Source organism: Lissotriton vulgaris, chromosome 10 (genome assembly GCF_964263255.1).
Source record: "Lissotriton vulgaris chromosome 10, aLisVul1.2, whole genome shotgun sequence".
Lineage (NCBI taxonomy): Eukaryota > Metazoa > Chordata > Amphibia > Caudata > Salamandridae > Lissotriton > Lissotriton vulgaris.
Genome location: NC_141698.1, coordinates 806,700,695 through 806,717,225, shown reverse-complemented (window position 1 = coordinate 806,717,225; position 16,531 = coordinate 806,700,695). Strand labels below are relative to the sequence as shown.

General features: G+C 46.1%; 1 protein-coding gene across 1 annotated transcript in view; it reads right to left on the bottom strand.

Annotated features, from left to right (window-relative positions):
- The window catches only part of MYRIP (myosin VIIA and Rab interacting protein), a 1,654,117-nt gene that overhangs the window by 459,840 nt on the left and 1,177,746 nt on the right, over positions 1 to 16,531 (bottom strand). Inside the window, exon 7 of the mRNA XM_086941723.1 lies at positions 117 to 197. Coding sequence (XP_086797849.1) covers positions 117 to 197 — 81 coding nt within the window. The remainder of the gene's footprint in view (positions 1 to 116; positions 198 to 16,531) is intronic.

The following is a 16,531-nucleotide window of genomic DNA, read 5'->3' as shown; positions in this document are numbered from 1 at the left end:
ATGTCCACATAGTTTTTGCGAGCTAGACTCTATTGCCACGTAAAAGATTAACTTTATTTGTGCTCAGTTCATTTGGAACATTTTGAAACAGAAAAACAAAATACATCATACTGTACCTTTTGGACGATTGTGGTGGCAAGCTCTTCTATCAACTCTTCTTTGTGTTCACGTAAATAACATGCTTCATTATGTTTGTCCTGCAGAAAATGAACAGTTTAGATGTGTTTACACTGAAAATTCATTTATAGGGTGGTTCCTACTTTCACTGTGCATCCATTTGCCTTGCCTAAACCTTTTGACATGTAAATTACATTTAAAAAAGGCATGCTATTCAGATCCGTCCCATATAATTAGCATTCATTACTTGATCTACAGTACTCCAGGGGCTGTATCTCACAGTGAGCATTATAAGTGCTAACTAAAGACAGGTGTCTGCCGCAGATAGGGGATTACTAATACGGGAAGCAGTATGTTACCACCGTAGACAGCAGTAAATGGTTGTTTGTGACTGGAACATGAAAAAAGGCATGTATCGCTTTTCAGTGGAAACATGGCAGTGTTTGCGGACATCTCTAAGGTAAACAACAGAATTTAAGGATATAACACATATCAACATAACGGCACAACACAAACAGAACTGCACAAAACAACAAGACAATCAAAACATAACGCAGCAAAGCAAGTACAAAACACAACAAAAACGCAATGCAATAATGAGAAAATAAAACACCACAACACAAATGCAAAACAACATATATGAATAATATTCTTGTTGTACGTTACCACCTCCAGAAACCTGCTTTCATAATATGGTGGTAAAAGGTGTTTGCACCAAGCACTGGCTTACCATCATGGATGGACATGTGATCCTTGCCACAAAGTAGTTATACCACCCACGGGAATCTCAATAGCAAGGAGTGCAATATTTTATGGGTGCAGCAGTATTATTGCGTTGAAGCCCTTGGGAACGGGAAATTACCTTTTAAATTGGTGTTTGCACCATGATTCCTATATGTTTCCTCAAGATTCCGAGCTCTTTACCATGGCCATATTTTAAAAGATTTGTCCTGTGCTTGTGGGTAAAAAATTAGAAGTGTGGTGCTGTGGCACGATTTGCAATTCCCATTACCAACGGAATCAGAAGTACTCAAGTCATCATAGTGAGTGCTCATGTCCGAGTTTGAGGTGATAACATTGAAGTAAAACTTTGGTGTTTGAGAAACAGATGTTGAATTATTAATCCAAGACACATTATAGTGGGTCATTTAATAACGTTCATTTCCAGGGACCGAACCTGGAAGTATTGTTGTATGTTATATGGTAGGACAATCATGGAAACAACAGCCTCGAGCATTGGATCACAGCTGTTTCTGATACCATAAGAACTGCTTTCATTACAGTATTTTAGCTGGAGTTTTACACATTTTGATTAAATGCATGCAATGGCGCACTGTTTATCATTTCACAATTTTGTGAATAAAATGTGCTTACAGTGCTTATGTCTTAGTGCTAAAAAAACTACGACCCCGGCTTGCTCCTTGTGACCACAGTCTTTGCAAACTCAGGCCTCAGAGGGGGCAAAATCAGTGCCAAGAACACATGGGCAGCACATCATGACTTAAAAAAAATGATTTAAAATGTATGTTGTGTGTGCACCTGGTGTAGGGGTTTATGTGAGAGAGAATTTGTATATACGCAAACATGTGTCTTTATGTGTAAGCATGTGTGTGTGAGTGAAAGTGAGCAAGAGTCAGTGACTGGTAATAAATGCCCTTTCAGAGCATATTGCTTTTTTGAAAATGTATGTGAAAATTCTGTTTTGAAATGCAACATTTGACCCCATTTTTATTTAAAATTTCCTTAGAGGAAAAATCCACTATAAGAGGTCTAGCTTACTCACTTCATTCTTTCACTACAATTCAAGGTAAGAATTACGCTTCAGAACTTGCAAAGATCAAGTCAGGACCATAGTATAGGTGGCATCTTAAAATATATATTAGTCAGTTTTATGTTGTATATCAAACATGCAGTTATTAGGGAACTTCAGCAATGTCAATTAATGTGATGTCATTGTGATGTGTTGTAATGCGCTCGCGCATGCTTACGCGGCGCCGCTGCATCAATCAGACACGGGACACCGCACTATGGTTCCGCGTGGTCCCGACTGCCTTCGTCGGACACGCCTCCTTTATTTATTTCCCCTGCGCGTGACGTCACGTGTCAACGTTGGAGTGCCCCGTCCGGCACAGTTTACTGGACCACTACCCGGCGCCCCAGGACACTACATTCCTTCTAAACTTTATTAAACAAAAACCATATTAGAACATAAAGAAAAATTGTGGATTTGTTACCAGTCTCTCGTTCATTGTCCTTGGATCATCACACCTGGAAGTCCGCCAGTTGGGAGGATGGCACGAAATTTTCTCGCAAGCCATACCGGGATAGTGCTCCTCTGGACGGGGGCATCCGCGGTGTTGCCCGTGTTGCATCCGAACACTCCTGGACAACGGAGAAACAGTGGCCCTCATCCTACTCGACCTATCCGCCGCTTTCGACACAGTCTGCCACAGCACTCTTATACATCGCCTCAACAACATCGGCATACAAGGAAAAGCCTTGGACTGGATCATCTCATTCCTCGCTGGAAGAACTCAAAGAGTCCGACTTCCCCCATTCTGCTCAGAGGACACCGAAGTCATCTGCGGCGTACCTCAAGGATCCTCACTCAGCCCCACCCTCTTCAACGTCTACATGAGTCCTCTCGCCTCCATCGCGCGTCAACACAACCTCAACATCATCTCTTACACCCAGTTAATCCTTTCCCTCACCAAAGACCCCAACACCGCCAAAACCAATCTTCACGAAGGCATGAAAGAAGTAGCCGAATGGATGAAACTTAGCCGCCTAAAACTCAACTCAGACAAAACAGAGGTGCTCATCCTAGGATCTTCCCCCTCAGCTTGGGACGACTCTTGGTGGCCTTCCGCTCTGGGCACAGCACCCACACCCACAGACCATGCACGTAACCTTGGCTTCATCCTAGACTCCGCTCTCTCGATGTCCAGACAAGTCAACCCAGTCTCGTCCTCCTGCTTCAACGTACTTCGCATTCTCAAAAAGATCTTCCGCTGGATCCCCCTCGAGACAAGAAAGACTGTCACCCACGCACTGGTCACGAGTCGACTGGATTATGGCAACACACTATACGCCGGAATCACAGCAAAATTACAGAAAAAGCTCCAGCGCATCCAAAACGCGCCAGCGAGACTCATATTAGACATCCCTCGCCAAGATCACATCACCGGACATCTGAAAGACCTCCACTGGCTTCCCGTCAACAAAAGAATTACTTTCCGCCTTCTCACCCACGCACACAAGGCCCTCTACAATCTAGGACCCGAATGCCTCAACACTCGACTGTCCTTCTACAAACCCACCCGCCAACTAAGATCGTCCAATCAAGCCCTCGCCGCAGTCCCGCGCATCCGGAAATCCACCATGGGTGGCAGATCCTTCTCCTTCCTGGCTGCCAAGACCTGGAACTCACTCTCCACCCACATCCGCCTTACTCAGAACCACATCTCCTTCAGAAAAGAACTTAAAACCTGGCTTTTCGACAAATAACGAACCCTTCCCTAGCGCCTTGAGACCCTCCGGGTGAGTAGTGCGCTATACAAATGACCGAACTTGAACTTGAACTTGTGGGGGTGTGCTACTTCCCCGGCCGGTGACCGGAGAGTTTGGCATGCTCTCCCCCGGGGTTGCCGGTGGTGATTGGATTGCGTGGTCCATCAGGTCCTCCCCTTCGGGGGTGTACTGCTCCAGCAGCTCTGATTCGTCAGTGTCCCTGGTTTGACTCGAGATGTTGCGAGTAACAGTTTCAGCTCCCCTCTGAGCTGTCACCATGGAGCTAGTTCGGCGGAGGACAGTCCAGGGCCTATGCTCGAACGGGAGTCGGAACTTGCTCCCCGGATATCGATCTTTGACGTAGACCTGGTCTCTTGCCTGGATATTGGATTCTTTGGCTCCGCGCAGATGACTGGCCTGATTATTGGAGTGAGTTCGATTGGCCAGGGTCCTCTTTGCGCCCACTTGGGCTGGGGTCCAGGTTGGGTGATTCGGGATAGTGTCTTTGACCACTCGGCCCATGGTTGCTGTGTCCGGCGCTGCTTCGGTCCTGAGATGTGGGGTCAACCCGTTCTCCCACAGGAAACTGTAGATGGCCCTCTCCAGCGGTGACCCGTCTGCATGTGCAATGCGTATTGCTTTGTTCAGCGTACGCATACATCTTTCCACTTCCCCATTGGCTTGGGGCCACCGAGGAGTCACTTTCCGGTGGTGGATCCCCCAGCTCTTTAGGTAGTCTGCGAATTCCTGCCCCTGGAAGGGGGATCGTTGTCCGTTTTGACTACTTCGAAGATCCCATGTGTGGCTATTGTCTTCTCAAACTTGGCGATGACCTCCATGGCCATCTGGCTTTCGTCAATTTCTACCTCTGGATACTTCGTGACAGTCGTCAATGATCACCAACGCGTAGCGTCCATCCGGAAGGTGCCTGAAATCTGCGCTCACGCACTCCCACGGTCTCTGTGGGTTGTCTTCCGTGATGACCGGGTGAGGGCGATCTGGTTGCCCCGCTGCTTGGCACCAGGTGCACATTCTGACTGTCTCTTCCACCATCGTGTCCATTCCTGGAAACCAAACCTTGGCTCTCAGTCAGCTCTTGGTCTTCACCATGCCCTGGTGACCTCTGTGTGCCCGTTCTACCGCCTGTTGTGTTAGGCTGGCGGGCATGACTAGTCTCGGTCCTCGTAGTAGGCATCCTTGGATGTCGAGAGATAGCTCTTCTTTCACCCTCATGATGGACTCTAGTGTTGCTCTGGCTTGCTGTGTCCTGTGCATCCGCCGCCAGTTGTAGGCATTCATCGCTCTGAGTGGCTTCCACGATCGTCTCCAGACTCATGGGTAGAGGCCATGACCTTTCCATCACCATTCAAACGTATTCCTTGGTATCCTCCGCCTCTTCTTTCTCCGCCTTTGTGGCCGCTCGGGGGTGCTTGAGAGGTAATCTGCGGGATTTGTCGATCCGGGTCTGTATTCCACCTTTTAGTCATATCCTTGAAGTTGAAGTATCCACTTCTCTATTCTCGGTGGCGGCTTTGATACTGAACCTTGAAACAGGGGTATGAGAGGCTTGTGATCTGTAGATACCATGAAGGGATTGCCATATACGTAGACATGGAAGTGCCGGCAGGCCCAGTGAATTGCGATCGCTTCCCGCTCTATTTGCGAGTATCTCTGCTCTGTGTCCGTTAGGGAGTGGCTGGCGTAGGCGATGGGTGCTCATTCTCCGTTGCTTTGAAGCTGAGTTAGTACCGCCCCTAGCCAGTAGGGGCTGGCGTCCACGGCGACGTTGGTGGTCCTGGTGGGGTCAAAGTAGGATAACGTTGTATCCGCTGACAGCGTGGCCTTTGTGGCTTTGAAAGCATGTTCCTGCTCCTGGCCCCATTGCCACGTGGTGGTGGACTTCGTCAGTTCTCTGAGTGGTCTTGTGAGGTTGGATAAGTCGGGTACGAAACGCCCGCAAAAGTTCACCATGCCCAGGAAGCTTCTCATTTCCGAGATGTTGGATGGGGCTGGGGCTTCTTGAACGTCCTTTACCTTATCAGAGTCTGGTGCTATTCCTTGATCCGAGAAGGTGTAACCGAAGAAGCTGATTCTGTTTTGTAGGAACTGGCATTTCTCGCGGTGTAGGGTCAGACCGGATTCTTTGATCCTTTGAAGGACTTCCCTCAGTCTCTGGTGGTGTTCTTCTATTGATGAGGCATAGATCAACAGGTCATCGCTCACGTTTAGGACTCCTGGGAGTCGACTGAGGACTTCTCGGATGGTATTCTGAAATACCTCCGCGGCACTTGAGATTCCAAAATTTAGGCGCTGGTATCGTCTGAGCCTACGTGCGTGGAGAAGGTAGGTATGTAGCGGGAATCGGGGTAGAGTGGTAGTTGATGATAACCGGAGCGAAGATCCATCTTCGAGAACCATCGTGCGCCGTTCAACTTCCTAGGATATCGTCAATGGTGGGGGTCAGGTGTCATTCCCTCTTCACCGCTGCGTTCAGGAGGCGCATATCCACGCAGATACGAACTTGCTCCGGCTGCTTCGGCTTGCAGGCTACCACGATCGGGAACACCCACGGGGTGTGCCCGCTGACCTTTTCGATGATACCTTGCTCTTCCAACATCTCCAGTTCTTCTTCGACCTTTTTCCTCAAATGGAATGCGATGCACCTATGCCTTAGTGCCACGGGTTGGACCGATGGGTCGATATGGAGGGATACTTCCTTCCCTTTCAGGCATCCGATGCCTTTAAATACTTCGCCAAACTCTTCCATGAAGGTGGCTAGTTCTTCTTCTAGCACAGCAATGGCGAACGATATTAGAATTAATTCTTCTGCTGACTGCCCACTGATTAGCATGCCACTGCCCTCTTTGATGACATATACCGTGGTGGGTACTTTCAGCTCTTGGTGCTGTAGTTCTGTCTTGAAACATCCTATGAGTGGAATAGGCGTCTTCTGTCCGTACGCAAACACTCCGATTTTGGCTTCACGTAGGGGAGGTCGGGCACTTAGCTGGTTGTATACATTGGCGGCCATCAGCTCAATGGATGCTCCTGTGTCAATGGTGGCTCTCACTTCTTGCTGGTGGATCTGGATGCAGCATTTGGGGAGGCGTTGCTTCTTCCGTTGAGGCTGGTCGATTGCGAATACGTAATGGACCGGATAATCACTCGTGTTGTCGTCCATATCTTCGCTGTGTTGTTCTTCCACCACAGCAGTACAAAAGGGGTGGTGATGGACGGAGCATCTGAACCAATCAAACACTCACACCCAGTCAAGAGATCTGGGTTCAATCCATCACCGTTCTTTAGCCCACTCTGCCACCCCAGTTCAGACATGGCCATATGCAAATCAGTCTGACCCTGTGCCTCATGGGAACAGTTCAGTCCGAACTGCCAAGCCATGCCTTCCCTGGACCGGAAACAAGCTTCCGAGGACCGGTTTCTGGCATTTCAGCCGTCTTCAGCCCGGCTTGCTTGAATCCAGTGGCAAAGTGAGCAAGGGACTCACGTCTGAGCATACCCTGCCAGCTTATGCCGATCAAAACGGTACAAAAGGGGGTGGTGATGGACGGAGCATCTGAACCAATCAAACACGCACACCCAGTCAAGAGATCTGGGTTTAATCCATCACCGTTCTTTAGCCCACTCTGCCACCCCAGTTCAGACATGGCCATATGCAAATCAGTCTGACCCTGTGCCTCATGGGAACAGTGCAGCCCGAACTGCCAAGCCATGCCTTCCCTGGACCGGAAACAAGCTTCCGAGGACCAGTTTGTGGCATTTCAGCAGTCTTCAGCCCGGCTTGCTTGAATCCAGTGGCAAAGTGAGCAAGGGACTCACTTCTGAGCATACCCTGCCAACTTATGGCGATCAAAGCTATACAAAAGGGGGTGGTGATGGACTTCCACCACAGAATGTGCCCCCTCCCTCTTGGCTTTCGTCGATATGCATACAGCTGCAAAGTGGTACATCCACCCACATGCGCTGCACTTCTTTCCTTTTGCCGGGCAGTCCTGCATGCGGTGGGGCTGGCCTCCGCAGTATCCACACTCCTTGCGCTTGTCTTGCTGTTTCCTGTGCACGTACTGGCGCGCTTTTGGCCTCACGACTTTCGCCTTCTCCGCCATGTTGACCTGCTCCACTATGATGGGCCGTTGAAGGGCTACTTCCATGTGGGACGCTCTGGCCTGCGACAGTTCTTTGGAGAGCTAAACGTGCGACCAATGAATCACTAGTCCCATCCCCAACAGGCACTCTGTATTGGTTCCTCTAAAATGAAGACTCCACTTTAGTTCATTTGTTGTTTCATTAAGTTGAGGTGCAAACTGTCGGGTGACGCTTTCCGTCTGAGGCGTCCTTTATCAGATAGCTAAACGTGCGACCAATGAATCACTAGTCCCATCCCCAACAGGCACTCTGTATTGGTTCCTCTAAAAGGAAGACTCCACTTTAGTTCATTTGTTGTTTCATTAAGTTGAGGTGCAAACTGTCGGGTGACGCTTTCCGTCTGAGGCGTCCTTTATCAGATAGCTAAACGTGCGACCAATGAATCACTAGTCCCATCCCCAACAGGCACTTAGCTATGTAACTGATAACTGATTATTTTAGTTTCGATTATACCATATACATGAGTCTGTCGTCGGGCGTGAGACTCTTGTGAGAGAGTAGAGTATCTTCACACTTTCTATTGCCGCGTCATGAAGACACGGAAGTAAATTCTTCTTCGTTCTGCGACGTTACCAGGGTCTGAACACCAGGAGACGGCTTGATCTGCCGAAGGAATACGGAACTACACTTTCAGCAGAACGCGAACGAAATTAAGGTCGGTTACCGACAGTCTAACATTACTATAGAGTCTGTCGCATTTCTTTAAAAGGTACAGCTTGATAACATCCGTATACTGATAACACGTGTATTGTTTTGTGCAGAGCTAGTTGTTTTGACAATCCCCGATTCGCATGTAAGTGCATTTCATTTACATTTCATTTTTCGTTTACGGCATGGGCGTAGAACTATGCACAACGTTGAGCACACACTTTCACAGGCATGGGCACATAACAATAGAGCATGGTTTGAACTACAGCATGATTATACGTACTGTATATAAATGCATACAGTTTTGTTTGGGTTGTGATTATGTTTATGTTTACATTCTCAACAGCTTTGGCTCCCTGAGGAAGGACAGTTAATGCCGAAATGCATTGGAGCTTATATGAGGAGTAAAAACATGCTTTAAGAAAATGAAGAAATATTCAAAGAATGCATAAAAAACAATTGTGATGAGACTTATCGCAAAAAAAGTAACACAAACAATAAAAGAGCGTACGAATAATACGATATTCTAAAATTGAAGCTGTGCATCAATCCCATTCTAAAGTAACGTTCTACAGATCCGCCACTGGGAACTGATAGCACGCCCATAAACTACAGAAACTGCAAATCAACATGTCATATGAAGATATAGCAAGAAGCATGGACGCAAGAGCCGACACCTTCGCCTTCAAGGAGGATGAAGCCTCTAAAATATACGCATTAATCCGGGAAGAATTCACACAATCAACCACCCAAAAAACCAAGGAACAATACTTAAAACAACTAATTTACCTATCAAAAAGGGAGGTCAATCAAAAATTGCATGCCAGCACATTAATCCGGTACCACCGATCGCAAAGAATCCCCTGTGGCCTTCGTATCGCCCTGAAACCATCATTATGCAAAAACTCTAAAAACTTTCAAGATAAGTGGTACGCGATCTTGAATAAATGCTCCCTGGATTTAATTTTATGGATCATTGAGGAACTCTCTGGCATTTTGGAGGAATTAACAAAAGAAATAGCCGAAATATCAAAAGCTAACTGGCATGATGACAATGGAAGAATGGTCTAAGACACTAGAGGAGATTAACGACCAAATAGTCAAACACTTCAGAGAGATAAACGAAAGAAAAATTAGAAAATTCAAAAGGGACACCTTAGATTACAAGCTTGGGGAGGTGTACACCTGGGCAGAAGTGTACGCCCAAAGAAGAAGGAACCGTCCGTACACACAACACACAGACACGTCATCGTCAGGAAGTGACAGTTCCAATAGACCCCAACAAGGAAGACCTCAACAAGGAAGATCCCAACAGGCAAGCACATCGCGAACAACACCAATGACTGAGGAAAGACGAGCCACTACAACTGCAACTGAGGAAAGACGAGCAACTACAGCCACAACAACTGCTTTTTTAGAGGAGGGCGTTCAGGAAACCGAAGAACCAGGAGGGGAAAAAATAAAAGAAAAGGAGCATCCCAATACCAGAAGTACGACAGCATCCAAGAAGGACAAAGAGAAGAAAAAGACAGAAGTCAAGAACAACTAGTGATTAACATATAGGATCACAACCTAACCATGGAGGAAAGTAAACTATTACAAAAAGGAACTTCATTTGTTCCCACCACCGACACAGATACATTGGAACTCGAAGTAAGCTTCTTCAAATTAATGAGAAAAATGAGGCTTAGACATTTCTTTGATAATATTCTACCTGAAAAAACAGAGGAACAAACTGATCAATTGATGGGATTAAGACCACACAGTACTTTTCAGGCACCGATTAGTCACAAGACATTGGACCGGTTTGAGAAAATGGTTAAACAGGATTTAAATAAAATGAAATACAACAAGAAACACAAAAAAAACATAACACAAAAGGATATGGGCATCCTAAGGAAAAGGCTAACAATGAGAATATCACATGTGTTAAGGCAGATAAGGGTGGTGCACTCGTTATTATGAACACTTCCATGTATGAAAGAAAGATAACAGAACATCTCTCTGACAAGGACACATATATGGAATTGGAGGGCAATCCCACCAGTGAATTCATGGAAGAGTTAAGAAACATCGTTGAAAGGGCAGTAAATGATGGTACAATCAACAAGAGGACCAAAAGTTTTTTGATAAAACAGAACCCAAAAAGTCCACGACTACATATGATTCCGAAAATACACAAAAATGTTTTGGATCCTCCAATTAGACCAATAGTATCAACTGTTGACAGTCTACATCAACCAATTGGTCAATACCTGGATAAACACTTGCAACCCATGGTTAGGAAAATGAGAACATATATCAAGGATACGACAGATTTTTTAAACAAACTTCAAAATATAACCAAGGAAGAAAATGAAGATCTAATTCTGTGTACAGCAGATGTAAAAGCATTATACACATCCATTCCTCATGCCTCAGGAATAGAGGCAATAGAACAAGCATTGGTCAATTCAGATCTGAACCAACCTTTGCAAACTTTCCTTATGGAACTCACTCTGTTTACCCTGTACAGAAGTTACTTCATATATGGCGACAAGTGGTACCAGCAATTGGTTGGCACTTCAATGGGCAATTGTGCCGCTCCGGCATATGCTAAGATCTTCATGGGAGAATATGAGAAACATTACATCTTTTCACATAAAACATGGCAACAGAACATTAAAATGCTGGTATGATTTATAGACGATATTTTCATTGTGTGGAAAGGTACAGAGCAACAACTACAAGGGGCACTATCCATACTAAACACACAAGACGAACGCATTCAACTAACATGGGAAATATCCAAACAAAAAGTCACCTTTTTGGATGTGGAAGTGACACAAGGACCAGAGGGTTTCATAACAGATATTTACCAGAAACCCACAGATCGAAATAACATGCTGCATCATTCAAGTTTTCATCAACCGTCTCTGAAAGATCACCTTCCGTTTTCTCAAATGGCTAGAGTGAAACGCATCACCTCGGATCCTCAAAAAGCAGAATTAAAAATAAAGGAAATGGGGGAACGTTTTAAGGATAGAGGATATCCGAAATCCACAATAGAGAAAGCCGAGGAACTCATAAAAACAAAAACCAGAGAAGAATTGCTCGTCTCAAGGGAGAATGCAGACAAAAAAAGAATTATAGCTGTATCCAAATTCTCTACCTCAAGCACACGGTTCAAAAGAATCATAGTTAAACATTGGCCAATGTTGAATTTGGAATCAGACTTCAATAACATTTTCGCATCAACTCCATTGTTTGCTTACACAAGGGGAAAAAATTTGGGAGAGATACTGAAAGAAGGAAGATCTGATGAGGCACAACATAGAGGCACAAGGCCTTGTTATAATTGCAGTAATTGCAATAATGTCATCATTAGCAACGTAATAATGCACCCCATGAGGGGACATAACATGAAATTGAAAGTCACAGCAACGTGTGACACGTCCAATGTTATCTACTTGTTAAAATGTCCTTGTGCAAATGTATACATTGGAAAAACTGAAAGGAAATTAAAAACACAAATTGTGGAACATAAGTCAAATATCCGGACAAAGAACAGTAAATCTGTGGTGGCATGTCACTTTATGGAAGCCCACCACAACATTTCCCAATTGAAATTTCTAGCACTTGAGGTTGTGGAAAAGAAAGAAATAAGAAATAACAACCAATTCTTACTACAAAGGGAAAATCACTGGATACCCAAGTTAGGATCCCTGAAGCCAAATGGCCTCAATGAACGGATTGAACTTTCGTGCTACCTATAAATTGCTTCAATCATTCATATCTTATGTATGACCTATATTGTCTGAAAGGGCGACACCGCCCATCACTTGGTTAATAATGGTGTTTGATTGTGTTAATAATGTATAGGATGCTATTGGGAATTACACACAAGCCATAACTTTTAATGCTGGGGACAAACCTTACATGTCCACACCTATTCATACATACAATCACATGACAGTATTTATTTTTCTTTTTCAAAAAAAATATTCTTATAATCAGGTTCGATTTATCATATTACTTTATCCGATTTCGTGTTAACCAAGGCTCGTTTATCGAGTATTTTATATTCCTTATCAGCTATGTAACTGATAACTGATTATTTTAGTTTCGATTATACCATATACATGAGTCCGCCGTCGGGCGTGAGACTCTTGTGAGAGAGTAGAGTATCTTCACACCTTCTATTGCCGCGTCATGAAGACACGGAAGTAAATTCTTCTTCGTTCAACGACGTTACCAGGGTCTGAACGCCAGGAGACGGCTTGATCCGCCAAAGGAATACGGAACTACACTTTCAGCAGAACGCAAACGAAATTAAGGTCGGTTACCGACAGTCTAACATTAGTATAGAGTCTGTTGCGTTTCTTTAAAAGGTACAGCTTGATAACATCCGTATACTGATAACACGTGTATTGTTTTGTGCAGAGCCAGTTGTTTTGACAATCTCCGATACGCATGTAAGTGCATTTCATTTACATTTCATTTTTCGTTTACAGCATGGGCGTAGCACTACGCACAACGTTGAGTATACACTTTCACAGGCACGGGCACATAACATCAGAGCATGGTTTGAACTACAGCATGATTATACGTACTGTATATAAATGCATACAGTTTTGTTTGGGTTGTGATTATGGTTATGTTTACATTCTCAACAGCTTTGGCTCCCTGAGGAAGGACAGTTAATGTCCGAAATGCATTGGAGCTTATATGAGGAGTAAGAACATGCTTTAAGAAAATGAAAAAATATTCAAAGAATGCACAAAAAACAATTGTGATGAGACTAATCGCAAAAAAAGTAACACAAACAATAAAAGAGGGTACGAATAATACGATATTCTAAATTTGAAGCTGTGCATCAATCCCATTCTAAAGTAAAGTTCTTTGGAGCGCCCCAGCTTGAGGATGTCCGGTAGCGGCTTGTCGTCTTCCTGGAGAATGTGACTCTAAGTTTGGAAGAGTAACACCCTTGGATTATCTGCCCTCGAATTTCTTCCTGCTCGTCGCGGAATCCACATGTGCTGGCCAGCTCCTTCAATCTCCCATGGAATGCGTCCAGTGACTCCTCAGCCTCCTGCTAGCTTGACGGAAGATGAATCTCTCATAGTCTTTGGTCGCCATAGGTTCAAAGTGTGCGTTCAAAGCGTTGAGGAGGGTGAGGTACGTCTTTGGTGTGGCTTCCACTAGCGTTTTGTAGATTCTGTGGATATCTTTACCTCCGAGATGGAGGAGTAGGGCTCTGCGTCTTTCTCTGGCGGTGCCCGCTCCTCAAAATAGATCTGCAGGCGATCTGTCCAATGCTTACATCGTGGGGCTAGGGATGACGGGGCCCCGTCAACTATGAACGGTTCTATGGCGGGAATTGACGCCAATTTGATATGTCCGTAGACCCTCTTCGCGGCACGTGCGCTGCCGCCTCTTTGGTGCACCAGGCTGGGTTGTCCCAGGCATCAAAATGGTGTTGGGGCTCCTCTATAGTCGGCCTTCTTTCCCTCTTCTTCCACTGATCTCCCGCCTGGCTGCACAGACTTGTGCTCTGCCTCAGGCTCATGTGGTTTTCGGGCGTGGCCAGCTCACTCTCTTTCCCCTCCCCACTGGACGATAGTCTGTCACTCTGACCTTTATGCCGATGCAGGTTTGTGTGGTACCAGGGCGTGGGTACGCTCTTCAGCACGGTGGGGCTTGTTTTCGTGCTTCACGCCACACCTCTTCCTCATTCAGGCCTACGCAGAGGCTCCGGGATCAACTCCTGCCGGTACTACTCATCTGGAGGCACTCCCTCCGTTTGTGTGCTGCCAGAGCGATCACCAGGGGCCCCCTGAGTGCTGGTACAATGAGGGTGGATTTAGCGGTGGGGGGGGGGAGTGTCAGGGCACGGCATGGGTTCTTTTAGCCCTCGTCGCCAGTGTGATGTGGTGTAATGCGCTCGCACATGCTTACGTAGCGCCACCGCATAAATCAGACACGGGACACCGCACTATGGTTCCGCGTGGTCCCGACTGCCTTCGTCGGCCACGCCTCCTTTATTTATTTCCCCTGCGCGTTATGTCACGCTTCAACGTTGGTGTGCCCCGGCCGGCGTGGGTAGACTTGACCGCTACCCGGCGCCCCAGGACACTACAGTCATAAGGCTTAGAGTCGTTTGACATGACTTCCCGGACTAAAATCAGGGTCATATGATGTCAATTCCTGGGAAGGCATTGAGGTCAAAGGGCAATTGATAGACTTCTGTTACCCCTAGTATTTTGGCGAATCGGCATCCATGCCGAATGTAGACTAAAGTAGTGCAATCTAATCTGTAAATTGAATGTATGCCCACGTAAAAAAAATTAGATCCAAATACCCATTTCGAAATCTTTTGCACAACCTATGATACCTAAACATTGTATGTATGTAAATGTATAGGCATTTATATAGCGCACTACTTACCCGGAGGGTCCCAAGGCGCTTCGACCGCTGCGAAACCCTTCCTGGCTTCCCTGAGAGATGGTCCCTTAATGGGTATCTCCAGGGTGAGACCAGGCATCCCCGGCGGTCTGGTGGGGCCGTTAGTGAAGATGAGGCAAGCTAATGCCCAGAGTTGCCGAGTGTGATCGCTGATCAGAGTGGGCACCGAGGCCCCACAGATTACTAAAATAAATTATGTGGACAAGCTTCACAGAACCATTTAAGCACAGATTTGAATGCAAAAGGATAGAAGCAGCACATGTGCGACACAGCTTGAATGACCCCATTTTTCAAGTGTATGCATAGAATAAACAAAATGGTATTCAAAAGATTTTTTTATTCTCACCTGAAGTATGGAAATTTCTGCAATGGAAGATTCTACACACAGGTTTAAGGGAAACCAGGGTACTGTAGAAATAGATGTGGATGCTGTAGGTTTCATGAACAATCTCCGTAACTGGAGTGCAATGCACAGTATGCCTCAGTGTTTTGGAAATAAGGCAGTCAGCCATAAATCTTGTGGATTCATGCCGAATTAAACACCTGGCCCAAGTAGTTTTGTTATCGGTTTATTTTCCATACGTTACAACATGTAGAAAACATGACTACGTTACATAATGTGAAGAGGGTGGGGAGTTCTGATGAGACCTTAACCTTAGCAACCAGCCCCAACATGGTCACTTAGCCTTAACTCCCAAACTCACTATAGCTTGTAGGAGGTGTAAATTAGAAGTCAACGTGGGACTAAGTATGCATGTGGGTAAGTAGCGTGTCCTAATAAATATAATTGTCATATGGCGAGGGTGGGGCCAAACATATTGACTCAGTGTATTTTTCTCACTCACCTACAGATCGATGCCCATAGTATGGAACCTGTTCCTTAGTGTAACACTGCTCATGGTATGCCACAAGCAACCATACATTCTTTATATTACCATCAGCGTCAAACTCATGCTGCCGCCTTTTGCACAACTTGCATTGCAGCACTGAGCACAACCGTTGTCCCACTACTTGCACAACTCTATGACATTGATCCCAATTCTTGCACATTTGGTAAGGCAGTAAAGACTAACAGGCATTTGGAAAGGGGAGACCTCTCGGTCACCCCGAACATATGGCTGGGTGCCCCGATCGCCCGGGAAACCTTTGCGGGCGGGGGGCGTGCCCCGGCCGGTATGCCCATAGTGGCGTGGTTGGAGCACGCCCCGTCGCCTAAGAGGGTTGTCCTAACACCCGCCCGGAAGTCCGTGCACTTTTGGGCGGGATGGGGATGCTGCCCCGCCTTCCCGCTGCAAGATAAAAGGCGCGGGAATCCAGGCAGGCGTCCTCTTGTTCCTGCGCTCTGAAGGCTGCACCACTCGTCGCTCGTGAGCCCTCAAGGGAACAAGCTGCAGTTTTTTGAACGTGTAATTGTTGTTTTTTCTATTTCAGTCGTCGAGGTGTATCTGGAATCTGAGGAGCTACTGGAAAACAGGCAGAGATAAAGCAGATCGCAGATATGCCTGGTAAGAAGAGTGGAAAGAGCTCCGAGATGGAACGGATGCTGCACACACTGGTTAACTAAGTGTCGGCGATGGACAGGAAATTTGGTAAAGTAGACCAACTAGGTCCCGGCTTAGCGGCGCTCCGGAAGCAAGTGCAGGCTCAA